General features: G+C 41.2%; 4 protein-coding genes across 9 annotated transcripts in view; 2 read left to right on the forward strand and 2 right to left on the reverse strand.

Annotated features, from left to right (window-relative positions):
- Positions 1 to 3,786: 3,786 nt before the first annotated feature.
- LOC128738313 (uncharacterized) lies at positions 3,787 to 5,293 on the forward strand. The gene is made up of 3 exons (XM_053833350.1): positions 3,787 to 4,685; positions 4,746 to 4,879; positions 4,936 to 5,293. The coding sequence occupies exons 1-3, from the start codon at positions 3,805 to 3,807 to the stop codon at positions 5,127 to 5,129; spliced, it is 1,209 nt and encodes a 402-aa protein (XP_053689325.1). The 5' UTR covers positions 3,787 to 3,804; the 3' UTR covers positions 5,130 to 5,293.
- On the reverse strand, positions 5,117 to 16,551 carry LOC128736233 (uncharacterized). The gene is made up of 6 exons (XM_053830713.1): positions 14,754 to 16,551; positions 12,867 to 13,031; positions 6,015 to 6,244; positions 5,751 to 5,955; positions 5,457 to 5,680; positions 5,117 to 5,392 (listed from the first exon to the last, which is right to left on the reverse strand). Exons 1-6 carry the CDS (start codon positions 15,774 to 15,776, stop codon positions 5,236 to 5,238), a joined length of 2,004 nt encoding a protein of 667 aa, XP_053686688.1. The 5' UTR covers positions 15,777 to 16,551; the 3' UTR covers positions 5,117 to 5,235.
- A 1,584-nt stretch (positions 16,552 to 18,135) lies between these two features.
- On the forward strand, positions 18,136 to 19,030 carry LOC128737245 (SOSS complex subunit B homolog). The gene is made up of 2 exons (XM_053831848.1): positions 18,136 to 18,248; positions 18,308 to 19,030. The coding sequence occupies exons 1-2, from the start codon at positions 18,229 to 18,231 to the stop codon at positions 18,912 to 18,914; spliced, it is 627 nt and encodes a 208-aa protein (XP_053687823.1). The 5' UTR covers positions 18,136 to 18,228; the 3' UTR covers positions 18,915 to 19,030.
- A 50-nt stretch (positions 19,031 to 19,080) lies between these two features.
- Positions 19,081 to 26,783, reverse strand: part of LOC128737243 (peptidoglycan-recognition protein LC-like) — a 28,863-nt gene continuing 21,160 nt past the window's right edge. For 2 of the 6 annotated variants that reach the window (XM_053831841.1, XM_053831842.1), the window contains exons 5-6: positions 19,926 to 20,079; positions 19,081 to 19,865 (exon numbers count right to left, since the gene is read on the reverse strand). In XM_053831841.1, the coding sequence (XP_053687816.1) occupies positions 19,612 to 19,865; positions 19,926 to 20,079 (408 nt within the window). In that variant the 3' untranslated portion in view covers positions 19,081 to 19,611. Of the gene's footprint in view, positions 19,866 to 19,925; positions 20,080 to 20,148; positions 20,460 to 20,524; positions 20,670 to 20,801; positions 21,755 to 21,821; positions 21,970 to 26,783 lie in introns of those variants that run through there. The other 4 variants (XM_053831846.1, XM_053831845.1, XM_053831844.1 and 1 more) reach the window with 4 other exon arrangements.

Genomic DNA, 26,783 nt, shown 5'->3' on the forward strand with positions numbered 1-26,783 from the left:
GCAGAAATGAGATACCGTGGACCCCCGTTCGTTTGACCGTTTTTAATCTGAACACTTTTTAATTTGAACCCCGTTGGTTTGCACGACGTGCAAATTAAAAATGGTTCAAATGTCATTCTCAATATGACATCATTTGCTTATGCAGATAATGCACATAAACACGATTTATTTGTACTGATTTAGCGTGTTCAATCTGTTTCACAATGTGTTTTCCCAACGATTATGGTAGAAATCTGATCGGAGAATGAAATATTCGCTGCTTACAACTGCCAACTGAATCAAACCACCAAAACAATAATAAAGAACAGGGCAGCCAGTTCACACAAACTCTAGCATATTTAGGATTACCAGTTGTTCAAATTAAGAGCTTATCCCGTTAGTTTGCATGAGGAATCGTTCAAACGAACGGGGGTCCACTGTAGCACTTCGTCGCTACGTTTCACTTGACTGCGACTGTGTTTTAGGCCCGCTGTCAAGTTTTGAGCCCGAGACATTAGTCACTGTCACTTGCTGCAGCTCGAAATACCAAGGGAATGCTCCATTAACGAGAGCAGCGAATACAACATCGAACAAATAAACTCGATGTTTTGCTTTTTTTCTTGTTTTTTCTCGCTATGTTACTGTATTGGAATTTGACACTTCTGGAAGTGTTGACAGAAGCGCGATGTTATCCTCTGACAAATACATAGCAAGGGATAGCACAGCGCATCCCCTCGCGAAATACAGCTGTCAATAGGGTGGTTTTAATCGAAGTGCTGTCAAAGCGTTCAAAAATTAACCGAGATTGTACTAGGACAGGAGGTGCCATCTGGTTTCTTATTCTTCTTATTATTATTACCGCCATCCCGGTTGCATATTCTTTGTTACACTCTGCACCGCTGTTGCTTGCACATATTTTTTTAAGAATAACTTCTTATGCCGAACAACAGCTCCCGAATACGCCACAGTTTATGCGACCAAAATCATGTTTTGCATTTCATTTTGAAAATTAAAATTCGTGTACAAATAAAACTAATGTAGAACCAAGCATAGAACTTCAGAATATAAAAGAAATCAAAAGTCGGTAATAATAACTTATTATCGCACAGAGAACAGACTACCAGGTAATTGACAAAAAGTGTGTAAAAGGTTTTTATGTAATCTATGAGAAATCCTTCAATAGAGCACCCCTCGAGCAGTAAGTGGCAAACTAAATCTTGATGTCGCTGCCGTCGCTGCTATGTAACTCCAGCACAAAGAAATATTGATAAAGGTACATGGATATTTTTTGATGCGTTTGGCAAACTATTTCTGGAGGGCGCTACCGACAGATTTTACACACAAAAAATCGATTACTTCCTTCGAGCCTGTTAATCTGTTCTCTGTGATTATCGTATTCCCACTAATGAGTTTCAGCAACACTGAAAGCGATACCGCGTTATATTTTCCAGTCAACGGTTGCTCGTCGCTTTCAGCCAATCAGAAACTGGGTCAATTTTGGGTCAACGTCACGGTTGACACTTGGCACGTCCTGTCCTAGGAGATTGTAGAGTGCCCCAAGCAACCAAAAGTTCGAATATTACTTGACACGCGAACTCGAAAGTTCATAATTAGTTCAGATTCAGTTCCGTGGAACTTTCTTGCTGATTAGTAGTGTATGTCAAGTATACGTGGAACTAAATGCTTTAAGAAGTGCAGCGAGTACTTCATAGATACTTCAAAGCTATTAGGATGCAACATGAAGTTCTGAAGTAACTTTAGTTGCTAACAAGTTCTGCGTGCTGCTTTTTTGTTTATATTTCTGGTGATCAAACCAGCAGAACCTGAAACTATTGGAGATTAATTATTTTTATTTCACTTGAATAAATTTAATCTTCGCACATTTCTAAGATTTCTAATTACAAATATAAATTAGAATGTAATGCTCTTCATTATTGTGTTGTGTTGTGTAGCATATGCTGTCGGTATCTCACTACTATAGTTAATTGCCTGGTTCCAAACTTTATGTTCTATAATTAACTCGCGCTGCACAAAGCTGCTGCAAGTTCTAAAACAAACTTTTACTTAACAACTCATTGGCAAAATTCACATCGCTTGTATACGGCAAAGGTGACGCAGTGGATCGGGATAGGTTTACAACGCGGAACACCCGGGTTCAAACCCAACAGCAGGCAAATGCTACGAATATAGAAGTTAGGTAGAAGTATAAAAATAGAACATAGAAGTGCTGCTAAATTTGTTTTTTCTTAGTTTTTGACAGCTTATTTCGAAGCTGCTTAGCGTTCTATGCAGTGAACCCAAGACAGCTTGAAAGTTCGGTTAATTACTTAAAAGTGACGCTGCTTAGCAAGTTATAGATTGATATACATAAAGCTGTTTAACCCTTGTTAGACACCATTATTCGAACTCTTGGTTACTTGGGTGACTATACAAGAGAGTAAAGGCACAGAGAACAGACATCCATTCAGGAACAAAATTTTCGAGAATTCTTGGATAAAATTTCAAATTAAAATCACGTAATTTGCTAGCGACACCACCATTATAGTTTCCCAACTAAATGATTCTTTTGATTTGCACACTGACAACCTTTGGCTCATTTGGCGCTAGTATATATGGACTATATGCGTTATGCTAGCGCCAGAAGCTAGCTGTTGTGAGTTTAGTGTAGAATTTTATGCGCCTTTAGCGACACCATCAGTATAGTTTCCCAACTAATTTGACATAAGTTTTATCCAAGTGGGGACCTTTCGCTTGGATGTCTGTTCTCTGTGATGAAAACATCCGGAGTGATTCGCGATTGGGGCTCAACTGGCAAATTGTAAACAAATCGTTTTATTACACCATCAGCCTTAAAAAGACTGATAATATCCTTGGAAGAATCCTTTCTTCTGTTTCAATCGTTAGAATTGTTTAAAACAAGTTTTTAGTGATGGGCGATAAAAGTGTTTAATCAAAACAAAAGACAATTTGCCACATGTGACAGGCTTATTTGCAAATCGTTTCGTAAACAGGCGATAGTAAAGAGCGAAACTGCGTTGTTTTCAAAACACAGGCGCATTGTAAACAGGCGGAACTAAATATAAAAATCAAAACAAGGCGAAACAGGGCTGGGCGAATCTCATTGTCAAAATGCTTTGAGGCTCATTCCAAGGGGTTCAACTATAAAACTTATGTCGAATTTGTTTATTCAATCCGAGTTGAAACTGGATGAATTTTATCTGTCAGATAGGAGCAAATGAACACAAAAAGTTCATCCAGTTCCAATCCGGATTGAATAAACAAATTCGACATTAGATTTAGAGCTTGAATGCATAAATTTTATGCAGTATTGTTGTGAAATTATAAGATTGATTTATTCTATACCAATTTATGTCTTTAACCTTGATTTTTGTAACTTTTATTTAAATTAAGACTTGAAAATGTACTGGCAAATTATAACAGTGATATTCCTCATTGTTTACACTTTGTTAGTTGCGCCCTTATCGCGAATCACTCCGGACATGTCTTCACTTCTGGCATCTCTGGGGTTGAGTCAAAATTTGATAATCCAGTTATAAATTTGTCAGATTAGTGGGGTGGTACTGTATGTAAATTTCGAGCACTTTAGTTTTCGAGTAGTTGCTGAAAAGCTTTCAGACGAAGGCATCACTGTCAGTAATGTCAACGAACGTCAGTAAGCCCGAAATCTGTCAAAGTGTCAATGTCAATTGTTAATGATTGTGAATTCATAATCATAATAATAATCATCATTTTTGTTTTGAAGAATTCTTCGGCTGGAATTCTGCTGTCCAGGTAAAAATTAATTTTGTTCATTTTAAACCAGGTATGGCTCTTCTGGCATACAATTCGCGACAAATTGCACACCGTGGCATATCGTTACCGAATGTGTGGCTGCTTAATTTATTGACGAATCGCAAAAGTACCAGTGTCGACGCAATAGATTCCTACATCAATGAATTGATTGATAATAAAACTTTAAAATGGAAAGTTCTTAATAATAATAACGTTACGAGTGTACCCAAACTAGCCAGCATAACAGCAAAACCAGAACTAGCTAACACAACATCTTCATTTAAACTGACTCAAATTTTCGACGATTTAACATCGAATCCGATTGTGATCAACATAGGTCAACTGGAACAACAGCACGTCGACAATCTGGTAGAAACTGCTCTTAGGGAGGGTAATCAAAAGGACGTTTATTTATTGTTCGAACAAATGGATCAATATCAGAAGCTTCCTTCAAGAAATGTGCTCGATATGCTGCTGGAAAGCTTTGCCAAAAACGTAGATCGATTGCGATTAGTTCGCCTGATGGAATTGTGCAGAAAATCCGACGCAGAGTTTGTATCTTCCAGTAGTAGCCTGTTACACTATAAGGCATTGCTGCAGTGGAAAAGTGGCAGCTCATTAAATGCACTGAATAATTTTAAGGACGCTCTTCGAGACTGCACTTGTGACTCGAGCAAGGACGTAATAAACCGAATGTTAAAGGAAATCGTCGACGAGACAATTGGAAAGAAGAGCGAGGCCGTGCTGCTGGCCGTCATTGAGATGGGCGAATTTTGTATGCTGCAGCTCAAAGATGATGGCATTTTATGTTATTCCTGGGAGAAGAGTTTTCGTAGTCAGTGGTATAGTGATCAAGAGGCTGCTAAAAAGATTTTTGATAAGCATAACGATCTCCGGCAGGGTATAGCAAGAAGGTACCTATAGCTTTTTTCAGATTCAGCAAAAATGTTGTCTTAATAAGGTTTTCTTTTTAGGCTTAATAAAATATGCTTTACTTACCTGCAAGAGTACTGCGTCGAGCAAGTCTATCAGCTTATGGAACTGTTCCTCAAGTACAACATGCTGTTACAATGTCGACTTATTTTGATACGGTTATTTGAATATCAATGTAAGATATACCGTGCGAAACAAATTAGAACACTTTTTGAAATAGTTTGATTTTAGATTGGCGACGCGATTTGCGAGCTTGCTCGGAAATAATTCAAAATTCTATCAATCTGGACATACCGCTACCCGAAATATACAATCGTAAATTGTTAAATTTATTGCTGAGTGGAAACGGGCCTCGACAAAATGTGCATTCACCAGTAATTAAGGGGGTGGTGCAAAAAGCTAAAAATTATGAGTATAAATTTTGAAATAGTGTTTCAGCTGTTATGTAATTATTAAGTAAGTAGGTAGTATTGTATATAACCAATAATGTGCTTTACCTATTAACGACTAAAGTATAATAAACATCTGTTATCACTTTGTAGAAAGAACGTCAATATTGAGCTCCTTTCGTAATTCATTGATATCTTGATCCCATCGTTTCTCCCAATAGACGCACATTAGCGATTTGGCTCGTTGACCTGTCTGGATGGCCCACGGAAGATAATATTGCTGGTATTTTTGTCGTTGCCTGAGAAGAAATGCATGTATCTTATCCTGGCTTCGAGTGATTTCTTACATTTATCATAACTTACTTTGGTCGCAATCGCAATGGACCAAAAACAGCGCCTGCATAACACATGGGCAATCCGATGTTAATCGCTTCTACCCATTTGACAGCGGTTTCGCCAAGCATGTTGGTCGGCATGTCGGTAACAGCATGAATCAGGTCATGAACCTCACGGTATCGTGTTATAACGTATGCAAGCTCTGGATTGTCCATAAATCGGACTTCCATGCGCGAATCGGGCGTGATTTCCTGTTAAGGTTAAAGCAGTGTTTATCTCCAAGGTAATCATTTGTACACTTTTCACTTCATAAGGACTTACGTGTTTCTCTAGAAATTGTACGTAATGAAAGCCAAAACTATTTTCCGGGAGTTTCTTAAGAGCAGTCATATCCACGGTGCGGGTATTGATGCGAGGTTTCTCCGCTAGGACGAGTCGTCCTTCTGTCGAGGATAACATCTGCTGTCGAATATTTTCAGCTACGCCTGCGCCAGTCGTTTCGCCCAAACAAGCTATCATGTCATGCCTGAGAAGTACTTTTATCGTAGAATTCAAATTTTAGGATTTTATCTAATATCAACTTGCCTTCTTGGATTTAGGATTGCAGCAATCGAACTTCCAGTAATTAAAAACAGCTTTTGAGCATCGGTGAGCTTAATTTGATTTTTGAGAAATTCCTGCGTAAATTCATCTACCGGCGGTGTATGATCCGAGTTGGATTCGTTCGCTGGTGAAGCTTGGTCGGTTACTGTACATAAGTTCATATTCCACATACGCCTAAGCTCGTTAAAGCGTTGCCTTCGTAGTAGCATTTTCTGTAATATAAAGTCAGTTTTTGTTTAAAGCTTTTTTAAGCTGTTCATTAGGCTAGATGGTCATATTGAACAAGAGAAATTAAGATTGTTTGTAAAACGTTTTGTAAGAGCATATTCGCATTGGTTGTATAAATGCTCAAATTTTGCTTTACTAACTATCATTTGTATAACATTGTATAACATGTAGTCCAGCATGCATTTTTTCAGCACTCAAGACTATTATTCGATTATTGGCCAGTTTAATTAAAACCAGTGATGGTTTGTTGGGTGGCTAGATTGCTGTTATTACCGCAGCATTACGCTGGCTCTCCCAGATTTTGTTACGTTCTCGATCCCCAATCGCAAGAGAATGCGGAGGCAATCTACGTCAGACTAAAAACGGAGGCTAGGAGGATAGGATCAATACGTCGAAAATCAAATGTATGGTAGGAAAAGGATCCGGAGAAAATAACGGCTGCCTCCTACGAACAGTGATTATTGACTGCGATGTTGATAAGTTAGTGGTTGAATTTGGGATCTCTGGTCACCGCCGACAATAATACGAGTAAGGAGATTCAAGTAGGAAGTCGAGCTAACTTTTCCCTCCTCAAGACACTTCGATCAAGGAGCATATGCCGCTACAAACGCCGGTCGTCCTCTACGGACTTGAGACAGTAACAGTAACTTTGCTTGCGGAGGGCATATGTGCACTTGCCGTATTTGAACGACAGGTGTTGCGGACTATTCCCATGGTACATTTAGCGAAAGTTTGGAGACTACGGTGGGCCGATTACGTCGCAAGCATGCCGGACGGCGCTCTTAGGCAAAACCAGTGGTGATCCGTATGAACAAGTTCTACGTGACATGTGAGCAAAGTTGGAATTCAAGGGACACGAAAGCTAGCAGCTACTCCTACAAAGCGTTACTAGAGGCCTTAGTTGAATGTAGATATAGGCACTACCAGCACCTACCGCAGGGAAGACCGGGAGTCCATCATCGATGTTACCTTTCGCAGCCCTGATGCGGCAGGGATTACGAAATGGAAAGTGTGCGAGGAGTATAGCCATAGTGGTCATCAAGCGATTTGGTACCGCCTTGGCAACAAGAAGGCAGATAAACGAGCGGAGGTGGAAAACTGTGAACTTTAACAAGATACTGTTCGTCGTAGGGCTCAGGTACTATACTATATTGATCTTTTAATGCGGTGCGGTGATAAAATGTAGCCCTGTCTCAGGCCAGCAGTAACCCTTATGGGGTCGGACAAAACGCCGTCGTGCAAAACCTTGCACGAGAACACCTCGTACTGAGCCTCGATGAGATGGACTAGCTTATCTGGAACTTCTCTACGCCTTAGTGCGCCCAAGATATTTTTGTGGTTAAGTCGGTCGAGCGTCTTTTCGAAGTCAACGAACATCAGCAGAAGAGAGTCCTGGAATTCGTTGATCTGCTCCAATATAATGCGGAGCGTTGTGATATGGTCTGCACATGATTGGTCAGGACGGAATCTAGCTTGCTGCCGCCGGAGAGTAGCGTCGATCTTCTCCTGGATCCAGTTGAGGATTATCTTACAGAGGACTTTGAGAGTAATACACAGCAACGTGATGCAGTGATGCGGGCGTCGTAACGGCACCCAACTTTTTTCTCCCGTTGTTGGGCACGTGCGACGCGCAAACGTATCTCAGCGATAACAACCTGATTGACAAGTGCAATACCAGAGCTGCAGCATTTGCGGTTACGTACATCAAGAAGGCTCCTTCACCATTGTCGGCTGATTCAGATGGGAAGAACCCACATGACTTCATGTGCTGGTCTATGGGGAAAGAGTGTTCCACCCCCCACGTGCAAGTGGATTCTTACTCTTGCAGGTCAGTAGCATCTGTTGGCGCATAGCACTGGATTGTTGTAAGGTTTCTAACCCGTGTTCTGAATCTGGCAACGATTTTTTTTTCGTTTATCGGTTCCCACTTCATCAGGCTCAGCAGGAATTCAACTTCTATTTCTCGAGCAGCATTTTCCCCTCGTATGCCAGAGTAGAGCAAGACGTCCGGATGATGTCAGCGGAACTCGCTCAGTCCCAGGACTTCAAGCTTCCCTTGCAAGTTGAGCCAGCTTGCCCTACTGGGCAAGGGTCACTATATTCCATGTTCCGATTCGTGTCCGTGTTTTCATGCTAAAGGTCGTTGTCAATAATCCAAAAAGAATTCTTCTTTCATTTTCATTAACTTTTTTTTTGTTTTCGACTACAGTAGGTTGTTAACTTAAGATTGAAACAATTGAAGCATAACTTAAGAGCCTTATCCCGCTGACAGGGCTACCATGTTAAGGTGGGCGGGAGCCACAGTACCCCCTTCCCTGTTAGCGCACAACAACCGAGGTTGCATACCCCTGCAGCCACCACGTGGATGTAGATATAGGAGTTAGTGAACAGAGGTTATGGAATGCACATATTTACCCTTTGCCAGGTCCTGATCTTTTAATAGAAAATTTTATTGCACAACTGACAAACTGATTGATGGAAAAGAACAAAATATGTCTGTGCGCACGGTCAGTATGATGACTGATTTATTAAGCCTAATGATGGTCGGTACATATAGATCTGTTTGGCTACGTTCGATCTACTGATAACGGGAAAGTGTCTAATATAATGCAAATGCATTACACTATAAGAGCGTGATAGTGTGTAGAAGCTTATGACCCATTCCACGCACTTGTACACCAAGAAATCGGTATTTAAAACTGCATATTTCAACTCATTTTATACTGGATATGAACCAGTGATTATTGAACTACAAAGAAAACGTAGTTCTCAACACAATCAACATACAGATCGTTTAATAATTAGCACATTGAAGTGTACACATATTAAAACATGGTGGAAAAAGCGGTATTTCTGCGATGGTGTCTTGTTACGAAATGTAACTTGTTATACCTGCCTAAATAACAATCTAAATCAAAGAGTAAATACTACGTTAGAAAGTACATTTAACAAACATAATTTAAACCTTGTTTAATAACTTAATCACTAACGTATTTTTGGCTAGCGGGAGCAAAATGTCAATGAAAGTCGGGTCCTCGTCGTAACGGGACACACTGGAATGTGTCTTATACTAAATGCAGTTAGCGCTCAACTTCCGAGCTGATCAGTCGATTTTTTCTAGACGAGCAAATTTCGGGAGTCGTTCACGAACTACTAGTACGTTTTTATCGACACTTATTCAACTTTCGCATCCATTATCGCGTGCGCAACTGCCGCGACATTCATATTTCGCTATGCCGCGCCGCGAAAATACGTTTCGCGTTGATTATTCCCAGTTTCCGAAAGTTCTCTCCCATGATGAGATCCATAAGTTCATCGCGAAAGAACTCGGTCTGACGCGAGAAAATGTGATACAACTTCAGCCTAGCAGACGGCTTGGCTGTACCTTCGTGAAGGTCAATAGCCTTGAGCTGGCCGAGAAGATAGTGGAAGAACACGACGGCAAACACGAGTTCACGTTCGATGGGAAATCCCACAAGCTACGAATTGCTATGGAAGACGGAGCAGTGGAAGTAAAAATACTTGAACTTCCCGAAGATATCAGCAACGACCAGATTGCCGACTTTCTAGCCGAATACGGCGAAGTTATCAGTGTTCGTGATTTATTGTGGGATGACCGCTTCAGTGATTTTGGTGGTGTTAAAACTGGGGTTCGCGTTGCTCGAATGATAGTGGCAAAGAACATTCCTTCCCTCGTGACAATCCAGGGTGAAGAAACTGCGGTAAAATACAAGGGGCAGCGGCAAACCTGCTTGCACTGCCACGAATTTGCACACATCGGTATACCGTGTGTGCAAAACAAAAAACTGCTGGTGCAAAAGTGCGAATCAGATCTGTCGTACGCAAGCGTAGCGAAGAGAAAACCGATCAAACCATCCAGTTCATCGACCAAACCTTAGGGTCTATCCAAACCAGCATTAAGTCCGGTTACACGAATTGCTAAGAGTCAGCTTGCGGACTGTCGTACATCGGGTATGAATTTAACTTACACTACACTCCAAAAAAATACGATGCCGCCTCCCGCGGTACTTGCGACAGCAAAATTTCAGACAGCTCCCGCTGCCACGCAACTCTCGCCGGCATCAACCTCGATCGGCAACATATTGTCGCATCGCAGGACTGATGGCCATGAAACCGACAGCTCACAAGCTTCACAAGCTTCGATCGGCACTCGTCGTTCACGCAGACAACCGCCAGGCAAGAAAATGAAACACGCTACAGAAGACATCGCCACTACTGAACAAGAACACGACAGAATTTCTGATATAGACATGCTGCATTAAATGGATCTCGTGAGCTGTAACATCGGAACACTCAATATAAATAACATCACCAACCAAACCAAGCTAAACGCCCTTCGAACGTTCCTCCGCACCACGGAGTTAGATATTGTATTTTTACAAGAAGTCGAGAACGAACAGCTTTCCTTGCCAGGCTACAGCGTTGTCTGCAATGTCGACCACTCTAGAAGAGGAACGGCAATTGCTTTAAAAGAGCACATAAAATTCTCTCACGTAGAGAAAAGCCTAGATGGGAGATTGCTGGCTTTGCGTGTTCACAATACCACGCTATGTAACGTGTATGCCCCCTCAGGCTCTGCACTTCGTGCCGAGCGCGAGCGACTCTTCAACAACACCATTGCCTACTATCTCCGACATCGCACCGACAACATCATTCTCGGAGGCGATTTTAATTGCGTCATTCGGCAATGCGATGCGACAGGACAAAATTTGAGTCCAGCTCTCCAAACTGTCGTTCAACAGTTACAACTACATGATACGTGGCAGCAGCTTCGCCCACGTGAGATCGGATATACACACATCACACACAACTCCTCCTCTAGACTCGACCGACTCTATGTTAGCACCGGTCTCCGAGAACAGCTGAGATCAACTGCTATCCACGTGTGTTGTTTCTCTGACCACAAAGCCGTCACTGTGAGAATATGCCTCCCTCTTCCCGATAAAGAGCATGGACGTGGCTACTGGTCCCTTCGTCCACATCTCTTGACTGCGGAAAATATTGACGAGTTCCAAGAAAGGTGGCAATATTGGACTCGCCAACGCCGAAGCTACTCGTCGTGGATGGAATGGTGGCTTTTGTATGCGAAACCAAAAATCAAGTCATTCTTTCATTGGAAGTCCAAAGCCGCTTTTGACGATTTTCATCGCGAACAGCAACATCTCTACGGGCTACTACGAAATGCGTACGACGGCTACCAAAACAACCGTGCCATGCTGACCACTATAAACCGTCTAAAAGCAGAAATGCTCGCGCATCAACGAAATTTCTCTGCAATGTTCGTGCGGATAAATGAAACCTACGTTGCTGGTGAGCCGTTGTCAACTTTCCAGTTGGGCGAAAGAAGGCGCCGAAGAACTACTATAAATCAGCTGAAAAATGAGAGGAACGAGATCATCGATGATTCTGCTGCGATACAGGATCATATGGTACAATATTTTACCAATCTATACGCACGCGGTCATGTATATGACGAAGCAGAAAACAGCCCATTTCGTTGCGAGAGAGTTATTACCGAAGACGATGATGAAAACAGAGCGTGCATGAATGAGATTACAACAGCTGAAATCCTCCACGCCATCCGTACAAGCGCATCAAGAAAGTCACCAGGCCCCGATGGCTTACCAAAAGAATTTTTCCTGCGTACGTTTGACATTATACATCGTGAATTGAACCTGATCATGAACGAAGCACTCAGTTCAAATTTTCCGCCCCAGTTTGTCGATGGAGTGATTGTTTTGGTTAAAAAACGCGGCACTGAGGAAACCGCACGTTCGTACAGACCAATCAGTTTGGTAAATGTGGATTATAAAATCCTCTCCCGTATTCTCAAACAACGTCTAGAAAATGTGCTACGGGTGCATGGTGTCTTGACCGGCTCGCAAAAATGTTCTAACGTTGGACGAAACATTTTTCAGGCTACGCTGGCTATCAAAGACAAAATTGCACAACTCAAAGCAACTAAGCAGAGGGGAAAACTGATATCTTTCGATCTAGATCATGCATTTGATCGTGTAGATCAAGGCTATTTGTTTAAAACAATGCGAGCGTTAGGATTCAACTCGGCTCTTATCGATCTGCTAGCCAATATAGCAACAGTGTCATCGTCTCGTCTGCTTATCAATGGGCACCTCTCTCCACCTTTCCCGATTCAACGTTCGGTCCGGCAAGGAGACCCTCTCTCCATGCATCTATTCGTGCTCTATCTACACCCGCTCTTGCGATGCTTAAGCCAAGTGTGTGGAGAAGATCTGCTTGTGGCTTACGCAGATGATATCAGCGCTATCGTCACCAGTGTTGGCAAGCTGGAAGAAATGAAAAGTTTTTTCAGGCGGTTTGAACGTGTAGCAGGAGCGCGTTTAAATGATAGCAAAACCATGGCAATCGACGTCGGGCTGACTGATAATCCATTAACTGCTCCGTGGCTTCAAACGGAGAGTACAATCAAAATACTCGGGGTGGTTTTTGCAAACTCAGTGCGTCTGATGGTGACACTAAACTGGGACACATTGGTAACCAATTTCGCTCGGCTAGTTTGGCTACACTCGCTACGCAGCTTGTCTCTGCATCAAAAAGTGACTCTACCCAACACATTCCTTTCGTCGAAGATGTGGTATATAGCAGCAAATCTACAACCGAAAACAATGCACGTAGGAAAGCTAACGGCCACCATGCGAAACTATCTCTTCCGTGGAGCATGTGCAACTGTACCGATGCAGCAGCTGGCGCGCAGTAAACTAAACGGCGGGCTTAACCTGCACTTACCTGCGCTTAAATGTAAGGCACTATTAATAAACCGGCATCTGCATGAAATCGATTCTATCCCCTACTACAGATCCCTCCTAAATCAAACAAATCCCCCCCAAGCAAATTCCCTCTCAGACCTCCCATGCCTGAAGCAAATTCTGAGTGAAACTTCAAACCTTCCCCTCCAAATGCGGCAACACCCTTCCGCAAATCTTATCCATCGTTTCTTCGTTGAGCACACGGACAGGCCAAAAGTAGAAACTGAAAGTCCCGATATCAACTGGTCACGCGTATGGAAAAATGTGGCTGCACGTGATCTGTTACCTTCACAACGTAGCCTGCTGTACTATTGGGTCAACCAAAAAATCTCGCATCGGCGTCTAATGTACAGAATGAGACGAGTGGATGGCGAGCAGTGCACCTTCTGTAACTTGACAACTGAAACAATACATCACAAGTTTTTCGGATGCCCGAGAGTGGTGGCTGCTTTCGACGTACTGCAGCAAAAACTACTTTCGATATCTGGCAGACGTCTTCGTGCTGCCGATTTACTGTGGCCCTCACTGGAGAGGTTGTCAGCATCTCAACGAATACAGACGAACTAAAATTTGAATTTGAAATTGGAATTTAAATAACATGTATTAATGTTTTATAATAATCAAGACAAATAAACGTACTTTTATAAAAAAAAAAAAAAAAAAAAAAAAAAAAAAAAAAAAATGCTACAAAAGAAAAATATTTATTTGCAGGGTGGTGGTTGCAAATCTTGACGACCGGAGATGGGGCTGTCATAACCGAGCAAGAATTTAGGAGATGCGAGCTAACAAAGATTGGAATAACATCGTTGACAATCCCGACGCGTGAATCTTTCAAATTTTTTGTCGTATGTCATTGATAGACATGCTCCAAAAAAAGTAAGACAGGATCCTGGGATTCTTCAGGATTGACAAAACTTTCATGGACGTCTACTGCTTAAATGCATTATACTACTCTCTGGTGCCATCGCCTCTGGAGTACTGTTCTGCGGTCTGGGATCCGAACTACCACAACAGCTCGGGTAAGGAAAAACGGTACACAACTTCTTAAGTGCTGCTTCAATGACCCTGCCTTACCTAATTTTCCGCTCTTCCCTTTTTACGCTTTGTCCCACCCTGTTTGGATACTATTAACACCTTTGTTTTATTACTTTTCCAACGGTCCCCTCCGTCGATTATAAAAAAAAACTACCGTTATAACAAATTAGTTATATACCTACTTAACCACTAGTTTTACGACGCTAACCTTTATTGGGATCATGTAAGTAGATGAAATAAATAAACAAGAATGAGGAATAAGAAAATTACATACATTTAAATAATGCAAAACAACACCACATTTTCTACCAGGTTTCTATCCTGATTCTGGTCACTTTAATAACTATATTTATCAATTACTTATACAAAACTATCCGTTTTTTGTCTCTTAATGATAACGTCCATTCATTTCTCATTTCATAAAACTACTTAGTAACTGCATCATTGATCTGCTTCCCTCCCAGCTAAGTGTATTATGGACAAGTCTAAAATCAAATAGCTAAGCACTTTACACAGACACAATGTCGAACCAGGTATAACTTTGGTTTCTTCTCGTCTTCGTCGTCCTGCTGGTTGGCGGTTATTTGGCTCCGCCCGTTCAGAGTCCAACGAACTCGAAATCTTTAACAGCCTCAATGTCATTCCGTCACACTTCGTCGATTCGACCGGCCGGGGGCAGCAAAGATTTGCGATCCGCCGCCTGGTTACTGCCCATAGAGCCAGACCCTCCGGTGGAACTCTTTTTTCGAAATGTCACGTACGTGTATAATAACGATCCTGCAACGCTGATGTTGATTCCGATGGAATTGAGCCAGGAGAACACGTAATCTCCTCCGATGAACATACCGATGTAAGTTACACTGATGTTTTTCAAACATCCCACGATGGTTGTCGTTAATGCTGAATTGTATTGTGTGCAGAGAATGGTACTGTAGGTCAGAACGAAACCCATCACGCAGGAAAGCAGGAACTGTATGGCAAACACAGGATCGTTCCACGCTTCAAATTGCCAGGCTTTCTCTAGATCACCGCACAACCATGTTCCAACAAGTGCCGGTAGAAACATAAGAAGCGAGTTGTAGTACATCAGTCCATATTTGCCCATATCGGCAGTATCTAATTTCTTCTTCATATATACTCCATTTGCAGCAGTTAAGCTGTTGGTAACCATCACAAATAGGTAGCCGTGCAGGTTAAAACTAAGATCATCACTAGCAGCGAGCAAGGCGCCGCCGACCATGGCGTAGACGCTGACCTGTACTGCAGTCGTGGGCCGGACGCCGAGAATCCTCAGCTCGAGGATCATTGTCATTAGGATAGAGAATCGTCGCAGAGCGGCGAACATTGGCAAGCTGAGTGCTTGCGTGCCACCCAGGCCAAACATCATGTTTCCCAAGTAAATCAATGGCAACGGGAAGATTCTTCTCGGAATGTCTCGGTTGAAATCCGGAAATTTTACTATACTAAAGTGCTTTCCCAGAAATAAAACGATAATACTAGCCGCAAGCTGACCTAGACTGAGCACCAAAAACGACGGAAACCGGTAGGAAGTGAGTACTGTTTTGTTGACTACGGTGATTAGAAATGAGGCTGTTCCATAAAAAATTGCACTTGTTAGCTTCATGAAATGAGTAATTCCCTCGTTGGCGTTTCCTGGAGATTCATTGGCACCCATTTTGATCACGAGTGCCCAATCAGTGCGATACGAATAATCACAGTACTAGTGCTGCTTATCTCCACCACAAAGATTTTCACTTCCCTTCATCCGATTCAGTGGGAGTAATTGCGATTTGTACTAGTGGACCAATGGCAACTTCCGCTGAGCTTCTTCTTATTGCTTTTGTTTGATTCTGGTCATTCGGTTTTTTGTTTAGCATTCTTCTGTGATCTTCATTTCACGACAGTATACTGCTGGATTCTCTGTTTCGAACACAACTTTGAAAGTAATCTTTGACCGAACACTTTAATGGATGATTGTGATTTTCATCGTGTTATTTTTCTCTACCGAAAATGACATCAATCACTTTAATCACTAGCCCCGGATCATCCGCGGTTTTGACGTTTAACTCGATACGTCGCAACTTTGTGAATCAGATAGAAGATGAGGAGAAAAAGATTAGTTCGTTTCTCTCGCATTCGCGTGAAGTACACGCGCACATACAAGTGCAGTTATGTAAATATGAGCGGATTTACTTTACTAACAGATTTACCATTCTTACTGTGTACTCTTGTTTAAAAACAAAATTCGAAAGTAATTTGTTAAGTCAGTTCGTCTCGGTTAATATTGCTTATTTCTGCCTTCGAAGCAAGTTCTAACCAAACGAAAGGAAAACACTAAATTAAACTCTACAACCCACTTGAATCAATACTGAACTTTGTTTACTTTGGGCTCATTACATGAACATGCCACAATACTACAGTAATGTTTTTTTTTTGTTTACGCACACTATCTAGTGAATGAACAAACTGAGAAAATAAAAAAAATCGTACTCTGGATGGTTCATGCAATACTGACCACCAAACCCATTCTGAAGAATGTCACACACGAGGCTACGAGGTACACACTACAGGAGTTACCTAAAATATGTAGGTAGTGTATGAAAAGCATCAAAAATATTACCTAGTTTCTAAAAATTGTTACTCTCACACAAATTGCTTTGAAATTAAGGCGAATTGGCTATGAAACCGATACCAAAAACATCAAAGCAAAAACCTGCCTGCACTTGCCTGCGCAGCTTACCGCTTAGTCAGTAGAACGCTTAAATTATCAGAAAAGCATTATCAATATACATACTGCATAGCGGTACTGGTTGTACTTCTCTTACTATACTATATTAAACGATAGTATTGGTGTGACTGTCAGCCTTTTAAAAGATGGGTGAATTTGGTGAATCCAGAACCACTCTACCTTGCACATACACATTACGCCAGCGAAAATGTGTGAATATTTCCATTTTGCGATCAAAACATAAATTGAAAAATACATACCGATTGCAATTCCAACAATGATTTGCGTACCCGACACGGTTGCTCACAGCAGAATAGTAAATTTATAACGTTTCCACTCCCGGCGATTGCATACGTTAAACAAATCGCAAATGTAGCAATAAAGAGAAAAATTAGATTTACTTTGCTACTATACGTTCGTTACACAAACACGTGTAGAGAATTAGCAAACAGTCATTCATAACTTTCGGACTGTTTATGAATTGCACTGTGAAGCACGCGCAAGGTTGCCATAAGTATTGGATGACCACAAATCCAACAAAATTCGAGCAGCCCCGATTTTATTTGTATTTAATCTTTTCATGTTACGCAAAATTCTATTTAATCAAGGATCTGAAGTCTGTTGACGATATTTCAAAGGAACAATTCATAAGTGAAACAGGAAAAACTCGATAAATGTTCAATGATAAGAGTTCATTCTAAAACATTTTGGCTACTGACGGTGATTAAATCGAAGTGGTGGACGAGTTCTCATATTCGGAATCTCTGGTTACCGCCGACAATAACACGAGTGATGAGAATTGGAACACAGTATAATCTGTTCGTCAAACAAGATTCTGTTCGTGTGGTTCTAATTTTCGTTTTTACAAATCCAATCAGTAGGTATATAGGCCGGAATCTGGGAAACTTTATTATCAAGCAAATAGTTGTATTTATTGGAAATTTCCTCGTCTAATTTCGTAAGCTAATTACTTTCTTAAATAATGTGCACATTATTAACAAGGTCATGGTGTGTTGCTATCTCTTTCTCATGTAAGAGTGAAGAGAGCAACTTTCAAATGGTCCTCGGTAAAGGGGAATTCTCAGCAAATTTTTTGGTTCCTGTCAAAATTAACATTTTGGTACCTATGCGTGGGACATCGAAAATGTATGAATTTGACAGCCACTTCACCCCGTAGATTATTAAGCGATTTATTTATAACTTTTCTAATTTCGAGCAGTTTCATTTCCTCAAAAAGAGTTCTATTGCTCCAAAACTATCTGGCAACTCTGATTTGCTGTTGTCGGTGGTGTATACTTTGGCTGTAAAGAATTAAATTACAGCATTTTATTTATAAGTTATATGAATATCAGTTAAAAGACTCGTAAACTTATTTCGAAGCAGTAAATAGTTCGTTAATATGACTTCTGGCTTACACGGGTAACAATTCAACACACAATTACATTATGATGTATTCATGTTTTTTTTATTCGTTTAAGCTCGCAACATCCAATTGAAATCATAGCCATAAAGGACATCTATCCTGGGCTGAAAAATATAAATGCTATATTCATAGTGCTTGAGGTAGGTCCCGTAACGCTGACGAAAGAAAACCGGGAGGTCAGAACGTTCAAGGTAGCGGACCAAAGTGCCGCTATCAATGTGTCGATATGGGACGAACCGGGCAAGTTGTTGATGCCGGGAGATATTGTTCGTTTAACCAAGGGCTATGCAGCGGTTTGGCGCCAGTGCCTAACACTATATTCCGGGAAAAATGGGGAAATTCATCGATTAGGTGATTTTTGCTTTACCTTTAACGAGCTTATCAACATGAGCGAACCAAACCCGAGTCTAACCGGTGGCAATCCGCATGGTAATGGTGGTGTAGGAGCAGGCAATACCACAGGAAAAGGTGGTCGGCAGCAAATTCAAAGTGAACCTGGACCTTCCGGGTCGCAGAGTCAAACCGGTACTAAAGTAGGCTCACAAGGATCGAGATTTGCTGTTCCTTCCAGTACGGAACCAAGTAAAGCTCCCAAAAATGCTCCTCGAACAGGTCGCAGTGGGCAGGCTAAGAGTTCCTCGGCGAAAAATGAGAGGAGATAGTTTAGGTTGCTAAGGCTGAACAAAGTTAAGAGTAAGCAAAATGTGTTTGGAAAGTATTTTCAAACGTTTTCTGTATTTTATATTGGATAATGTAAAACGAAATATAACAGTTTTTATTGAACTCGAACATTTTGGGAATTTCTATAATTCTAACAAAAACGACTTAGTATAATCATCTGTTTATACGTTTATTTCAAGTCAAACATGTAGAATAAATTCCTATATTATTAAATACGCTTGCTTTTCTGCGCTTGCGAATGTTTTTCTTTCTAAAAAGGTAGAAGTATGTGGTTTAAATCGTACAAATGCTCGTGTGGCTTTTTCTAAGCAGTGACTTATCCATTGATTTATGTATTGTGAAAGTTATTATGCCAAAGTTGATTGCGAAATTGGTTCTGCAAGTAAGCTATTTGCCGAATATTGTTTAGAATTCATGAAAGATTTTTAATAATCTGTGACTTCAGAAAAAGCTTACTCTATTTTTATACAAAGAAATATGTTAATATCAATGCACCAAAGTATTTTTTTGCCAATTTGCAGTACTAACTAGGTTTATTCGACTGAATCACAGTTGTGTACAGAGTTGTATTCATAAATACATATTTGAGCTCAATTTCCGCTTACATATCTAACTATTCGACATTCGTGTGATAATTTCCGATCAACAGAGATGACTCACTACATGCATATTCGATATCTATTCGGTCCAATGATTTGGTCCCAGTTCATTAGACCAGTGTGGCCATTTTTGGATGATTTTGTACAATGCTCTACCGGGACTTTCGAATGGGGCAAGCTGTCTGTGACCATAGAGTCGATATCCGGTATCCAGTTTTTTGAGTTCAATACCCAGTGCTATCAGTTGCCGAGCTGCGCTCAGTTGTGCTACTGGTGGCTCCACATCAATGAACGTTCCGATGAAGGCAAGGCATATGCTGTCTGTGTTGAATCCTGAAATAACAAAAACTTACTCAGCGGCTTTATCTATTGTGTTTATTAACCAAAAACTACCTTTAGTATGAGCACCTTGTTTGTCCCATCCACGGCCTTCGTAAGCATTTCCATCGCCTCCCACTAGGAAGTTGTACGCAATATCGGAGTAGTTTTTAGAATCCTCAGCCATGTGAAATTGTTGAATGTTGCTGGTCATAAACACACACTGACTCTGTAAAAAATGTGAATTGGCGGTTACTGATTTTCATCATCTTCGTTGCATATGACAATGGCCTTCTTTTGAAAAATAAAAATGCGTTTTTTCCGTATTCAGTCTTCCAAAATAATTTTGATTGAAAATTTCTAAAAAATATTAGTCTACAAGATCGTCACTCCAACGTGGGTGTTTCTTCAGTTGCTCATACAACATATCGCCAGGGCTAATGGTGGCCTGCCACTGTCGGGCACCATAAAGCTTAAAGTCGTCCACCAAAAAGCCGCTTCGAGTACCGTTAGCTAGTAAACTATCTAGCAACCCCATTTGATCAGCAGTAGGTTGCTTCCGCTGGTAATCTCCGATGAACGCAATGCCTTCACTTTTAGAGTTTTGACCTATTACTCAGGAAATGTACATTGTCAGTAAACAATATTGGTAGGTCAGTTATTCACAAACATACCCACAAGGAAAGCACCTTTCTTAAGCCATCCGCGACCTTCATACACGTTTCCGTCTCCTCCAATCAGAAAGTTGTAGCCAATGTCACCGAAGTCCATTTCATTATGAATGTTTTGAATGAAACGCATTCGGTAAGTGCACGCCGTCTGAAAATCGCACAAGTTTTTGCTATGAATTCAAAGCTGGTGCAGATTAATGTTGCAAAAATTGATAGATACTGCATGCCAAATGAATTGATGAACAGAACTTTGTATCAGTATAAACCACTCAATTTGTATTTAACTCACTCATTCGACAAAAATATTATACAATTTCTTAATTCTATTGATTAGGTTTTAGGTGAGCAAATTAAATCATTAAATGATGTAAATTTTACATATTTTGCAGAAAGTTTTGGGTTTGTGTTTGTGTTTCGTGTTCATTACATGTCGCGTCTTAATTGCATATTGTTCGAAATTGTTTGTACTGTCTTGAAATATTGTAAATCCATTTCAATCTACAGATTTTTCATGTTAGACAGAGGAACTGTTAGCGTATAACCGTTCATGTCCATTTCTATCGATAAATACTCAAAACTGGACAAATTTTGTCAAAACAGTAGCGGGGCAAAACAATTGCAAGTTCAAATTAGCAAAAACTAGATACCTTCATTTCGATCAAAACCGTTCTGATCGGAATTGTTATCTGAATATCGGTCCATTTATTATTTGAGTCAGCTTATTACTGCTTGAAATGTGAAATAAACATAAATGCCCAAACTTCACAGAAACTACGTTTAAAATCTTAAGTGAACTTGACGCGGAAAAGGGTCTAGAGCTCGGTGTGTGATTTCATCTCCTTCTTAAATCGTTACAAAGTGGTTGGCAATTTATCTGTGATAGTCAGTAGCTAGTGGTAAATGCGAATACAACTCATTTGTTTGATATTTTTCCAATAATTTCAGTCTTTTGTTGCCATTTTGTTCAGATTATCCTAGCAGTAGGTAGTAGTCATCAATCAACGAGTTCATCACTCCAATGCGAGTGATTTTTCAATTTCTCATACAACATGTCACCAGGGCTAACGGTTGCCTGCCACTGTCTAGCACCGTAGAGTTTGAAATCGTCCGATAAGTGGCCATTTCGAATCCCGATCATTAATAAGCTATTGAGCGCCTCCATTTGAGCAACGGTTGGTTTTACACGTTGGTAGTCTCCGATGAAGGCAATGCCTTCGCTTTTAGAGTTTTGGCCTGTTATTTGGAGAAAAAGCACAACATTAAACAGCGACTCAACTGTGACAATTATGTCCGATCATACCTCTAAGGAAAGCACCTTGCTTGAGCCAACCGCGACCTTCATATACGTTGCCATCTCCGCCTATTAGGAAGTTGTACCCGATGTCCCCGAAGTTGTCCACATTGATGTGCTTTTCCTGAATGAACCGTACTCGATAGACGCACGCCGTCTGAAAATGATAGGTTGCACATTTGTCTGATAGAGAATAAATGCATCGATTTGGTTATCTACCGAGTGCGAGAGGACATTGTAATCCGCCGGTCGATGTTGTATGCTAAACGAATTTAGATGCACATGGTTTGACACTAGAAAAATCGCACTGAGAAGCATTAAGCAAAGCTCTATTACACCATAGCACACAGGCTTTATTTTAATTCCTTGATCAAGAAAATACGATTGCAGTCGAGCAAAAGACAAATAATATGATGTGCGTTAAATATAAATTGAATAAACCATTCAACATTATTTATTATACATTATATACAAACATTGTATTGCAGGTCATTTTGAGCGTAACCTCACTTGCATTTTTAGATAAATTGAGACAAACAAGTGAGCGGTTGTACTCCAGGTTTGGAGCGGCTCATGAGAGCGTTTGATCAGGAGTGGGAGACTGAATTAAGAAACGTGTTGTCTTGGCACTAAAGCTAAAATGGCAGCCACATGACGAGACCCGATAGCGTGGTCCTAGTAAGGCACGCTACTACGGATAATTAGGAAAATTCGACTTGGTACAATCGGAGAAGGTATGCAGGATCCGTGGCGGCAAGACCCAATTTACCAGAGTGTTAGAACGGGCTTTGTAGTGTTGAGCAGATTGCAGGATCGCGTGATAGACGGGAAGTGTATGTGAGGATGAAATGCCGTTCCTTCAACTACACCATCATAAACTATTCACACGATGGTAGACTCGATGACGACGTGTTCTATACTTAGCTGAAGGCAACGTAGGACAGTTGTTCGCTACAGGATATCAAGATCGTCTTCGGAGGTGAACACCCAGGTCGGCAGGGAAGCGATGTAAAGACCGATCCTAAACATAGCCTGCACACCATCATGAACGATAACGGCCAGCGATGCATCAAATTTGCAATTTCCCAAGATCCCAGTTCTGGTGACCATCAGCACTTTATTTCCACTCAAAGATCACGTGAATAACGAACATTGAACCAACTCAACCACATTCGACAACATTGACAATCGGTTTTTCTCAAAAATTACTTTGTTCACTCAAAACCCGCAAATTGTCGAGAATTACGCGCGCCTACTGGATAAACCTCTACCGTCCTCTGCTAGGTGCTAGGTGTTACGTGCTTCGACCCTCGAAGATGGATGGAGCACGATACGATCGGCCGTCAATGATGTCCCGCGAAGAAACCTTGAGGACACAAAATGACTGGTTTGACGGGGAATACTAGCATGCCATGGAGAGGAGAAAAAAGCTTGGAAGGACTGTCTAAGCATTTCACGAGGGAGAATTTGCCTAAGTGTCGACGAACTGATCACCGCTCTGAGAGGAACAAGTACCAGAAGGAGGACAGAGATCGTGAAGAGCTAGAACAACTAGTTCGGGTCAATGACACGCGCCTGATTTGTGTTGGGAAGCAATTCTTCGATGGACATCTCAATGGTTTAATCGCTCTGTTATATCGAAGGGGGCGGAACGGAAGTTTACCTAGGAGTACATACAAACGAACCTCATAGTAATCATTAGCCTCTTATCTAGCAACTTCTATCCCTACCAACCTTATTGGAGAACGGGTGACCAACCCTGGTGGAAACTAAGGTCTTTTACCAACACGGAAGGAGGCACAATGTTGTCTCGGCACTATAAAATGGCTGCCCCATCACGAGACTCGGTAGCGTGGCCCTAGTACGCCTACCTATCCAAATCCTCCACACTAACAAGAATCGACGAAATTCTACTCGAAACATTCGGCATGGATAAAGGTGACAAAATAAGGACATGGAATGAAAACTTGGTACCTGGAACTGTAGATCGCTAAATTTCGTTGTGGCGACAGTGTGCTGCTCGATCAGTTAGAACCCCGAAAATTTGGCATCGTGGCACTGCAGGAGATCTGTTGAGGGCGAGAAGGTGTGGAGGATCCGTGGCGGCAAAGCCCAATTTTACCAGAGTAGTGGAGTGCCCAGCGAGCTGGGAACGGGCTTTCTAGTGATGGTCAAAATGCAAGATCGCGCAATGGACCGGAATTCGCAAAAGGCAATCAACGAGAGGATGTGCGTGCATGTTGTGTTTTTTCAACTACACCATCATAAACGTGCATTGTCCACACGAAGATAGACCCGACGACGAGAAGGAAGCGTTCTATGTGCAGCTGGAGACGACAGCTGCTCGCCACGGGACATCAAGATTGTCATCGGGGATATGAACACCCAGCTCGGCAGGGAAGCAATGTATTTACCGGTAATCAGGCTACATAACCTGCACGTCGACACGAACGGTAACTGCCAGCGATGCATCAAATTTGCAGCTTCCTGAAGCTTTGTGATCAAAAGCACTTTCTTTCCCCGCAAAGAAACACAAAGCCACCTGGAGATCATCTGACCAACAAACCTTGAACCAAAACGACCATATTCTCATCGAGGACCGGTTTTTTTTAGAACATCACCAACGTGCGCTCCCTACGGGGTACGGATATCGACTCGGACCATCACTTAGTAATCGGAAACGGATGGAGTATGATACACTCGGCCGTCAATGAGGTCGCAACCGCGGTGCTAGATGAAGAAACCACGAGCGTAGAATATGACTGGTTTGACGGGGAATGCCAACAAGCAATGGAGAGGAAAAAAACTTGGAAAAATTATCTAAGCATTTCTTCGAGGGAAAATTTGGCCAAGGCCGAACCAACGATGACTAGATCGTAAGGAACTGGAACAACTATTTCGGGCTAATTGACATGTGTAGGGAAGAGAGAGGGGATCTAAACACAAACGAGTGCGAGGTGGTCGGTGGTTGAGCAGGTCTTAACGGTGATATTACAGCAGGAGATGCAACGGAACTTAACCTAGGGGTGACTGCAAACGATAACAGCGTGCCGGTTCCCGATCTCGAAGAGTTCCGGATACCAATAGAGCTGCCGGAAGGACTGACTCTCGGCCAAGAACAGCTTGCAACGGTACTTCACTGGATAAATTTAAAGATTTGTTAGGAGGAGAAACTACCGGAGGAGTGGATGGAAGATGTGCTTTTTGTCCCATCTACAAAAAGATTCGATTGTTGTAGTTTTCATGGTAATACGCTGATCAACGCTGATTACGACGTCGACGTCTATCATCTACAAGATTACGAGAACAAGATAATTCATTCGACAATTTATTCATATATTTGGAATCTCTAGTCACCATCGCGTCTACAATAACTAGTAAGGAAACTCGACGACACATTCAAGCTGGAAGTCAGGTCCACTTTTCCCTCCACTGGACGCTTTGGTCAAAACACTAATCAGACCGGAAATCCTCTACGGACTTGAGACTGTAACTTTGCTTACGGAAAACATACGTACACTTGCCGTATTTGAACGAAAGGCGTTGCGTATTATTTTTTCCCGGATTACAAATAGAAAGCGGAGAGTGGTGGAGGCGTATGAATCACGAATTTCAGGCACTACACTACGAGAAATTCCCCTCGTGCACCAGCTGAGAGTCTGAAGGCTTCGGTGGGCCAACCACGTCGCGAAGATGCCGGAAGACTGTACAGTGAAATCTGTTCTGTTCACGAATCCTACCGGTTCTAGGAACAGTGGGGCTCTTCGTGTTAGATGACTCGACCAGGTTGAAGCTGATTTGCGCATGTCAAGACGTTGCACGAATTGGTGACTAGTAGCCCAGAACAGACTACAATGGGGACAAGTTCTTGATACAGCAAGGGTCACAGTAAATTCATTATTGTGTTCTTTTGGTTTTTGGTTTGGTGCCATATCTTTTGTTCTGAGTATAAAAACTGCTTTTGAAATCCCAGAAATCAATGACGCATGTTCGAACTTTAATATAATAGTATACATTTTAAAACAGGATTGAAATATCAAAATCGGTCCTTTTGTAAGCCTGAATAAATCGGAAGAAAGTGTCAAAAATTAGAATAAAATCGGGAGCCGATAATGTAGGAACAAAACTTGCGGGAAATATGTGTGGTGTGTGTATGTACATGGTAATGTTCGTATTTTTTAAACCTTTGCGTGAGTGTATGTATGAATGTATAAGAGAGCAACAAAGCAATATTTTTTCAGCATAAGCTTTTTAATTTCATGTTGTATTCAGAAATTTTTTTTGACACTTGGCCTATAGACAGTAGCGTAACCATAGATAAGCTAATGCGCCTTCCCATAGAACTGGCAAAAGAATAAATACAATAACATTTCAGCAACACTGCAAAATTCTTAAGAGTCGCATAGAACATAATGACGATATGGTCATTTAGATACATGTTTTAACAGAATTGTTTGGATACAACGCTTATATATGAATACTCTACTATTTATAGATTTACCTTTTCCATGGCGTTTGAAAATTGCATCCATCTGATTTGTATGTATATTCATTTCTAAAGGTCCAAAGTTGGCATTAATGATTACAACAAATTATGCTAAAGTATAGTTTAGTATATTCCGAACAACTTCGCTGCAGAAAGTACGGCTTTACATCAAGTTATGTTGCGCAAAATTATGTTTACAACATTATCCATGTGGAATTCTGGTTTCAAATTGAAATAACACATTTTAAAATAACAAATTTTTACCTTATGGATTTGAAAAATTACTCAAACACTGCTGCTCGAACCAAAAACGTTGTTAGAGTGAGAAGACTTATATCAACGAATGAAAAATTAAAATTCTAACCAGTTCTAATCTGGTCAAATTGATATGTTCAGATGAGTTGTTAAAAAAAATAAATCAACCTTATATGTTTAGTTGGACAATCTAAATTAATATTTGTGAATTTTATTAGCCTTTAACTAGT

This window comes from Sabethes cyaneus, chromosome 2 (assembly GCF_943734655.1).
Source record: "Sabethes cyaneus chromosome 2, idSabCyanKW18_F2, whole genome shotgun sequence".
In the NCBI taxonomy this organism is placed as follows: Eukaryota; Metazoa; Arthropoda; class Insecta; order Diptera; family Culicidae; genus Sabethes; species Sabethes cyaneus.

Excerpts from the sequence above, each read along its gene's own strand:
- LOC128736233 (XM_053830713.1), bottom strand. The coding sequence starts at position 15,776 with ATGGGTGCCAATGAATCTCCAGGAAACGCCAACGAGGGAATTACTCAT. Across the intron at positions 5,956-6,014 it reads GCAATCCTAAATCCAAGAAG|GCATGACATGATAGCTTGTT; the intron begins GCAAGTTGATAT and ends AGTACTTCTCAG. Across the intron at positions 5,393-5,456 it reads CCATTGCGATTGCGACCAAA|GCAACGACAAAAATACCAGC; the intron begins GTAAGTTATGAT and ends ATTTCTTCTCAG.
- LOC128737245 (XM_053831848.1), top strand. The coding sequence starts at position 18,229 with ATGACTTCTGGCTTACACGG. Across the intron at positions 18,249-18,307 it reads ATGACTTCTGGCTTACACGG|CTCGCAACATCCAATTGAAA; the intron begins GTAACAATTCAA and ends TATTCGTTTAAG.
- LOC128738313 (XM_053833350.1), top strand. The coding sequence starts at position 3,805 with ATGGCTCTTCTGGCATACAATTCGCGACAAATTGCACACCGTGGCATA. Across the intron at positions 4,686-4,745 it reads CGGCAGGGTATAGCAAGAAG|GCTTAATAAAATATGCTTTA; the intron begins GTACCTATAGCT and ends TTTTCTTTTTAG. Across the intron at positions 4,880-4,935 it reads ACGGTTATTTGAATATCAAT|ATTGGCGACGCGATTTGCGA; the intron begins GTAAGATATACC and ends GTTTGATTTTAG.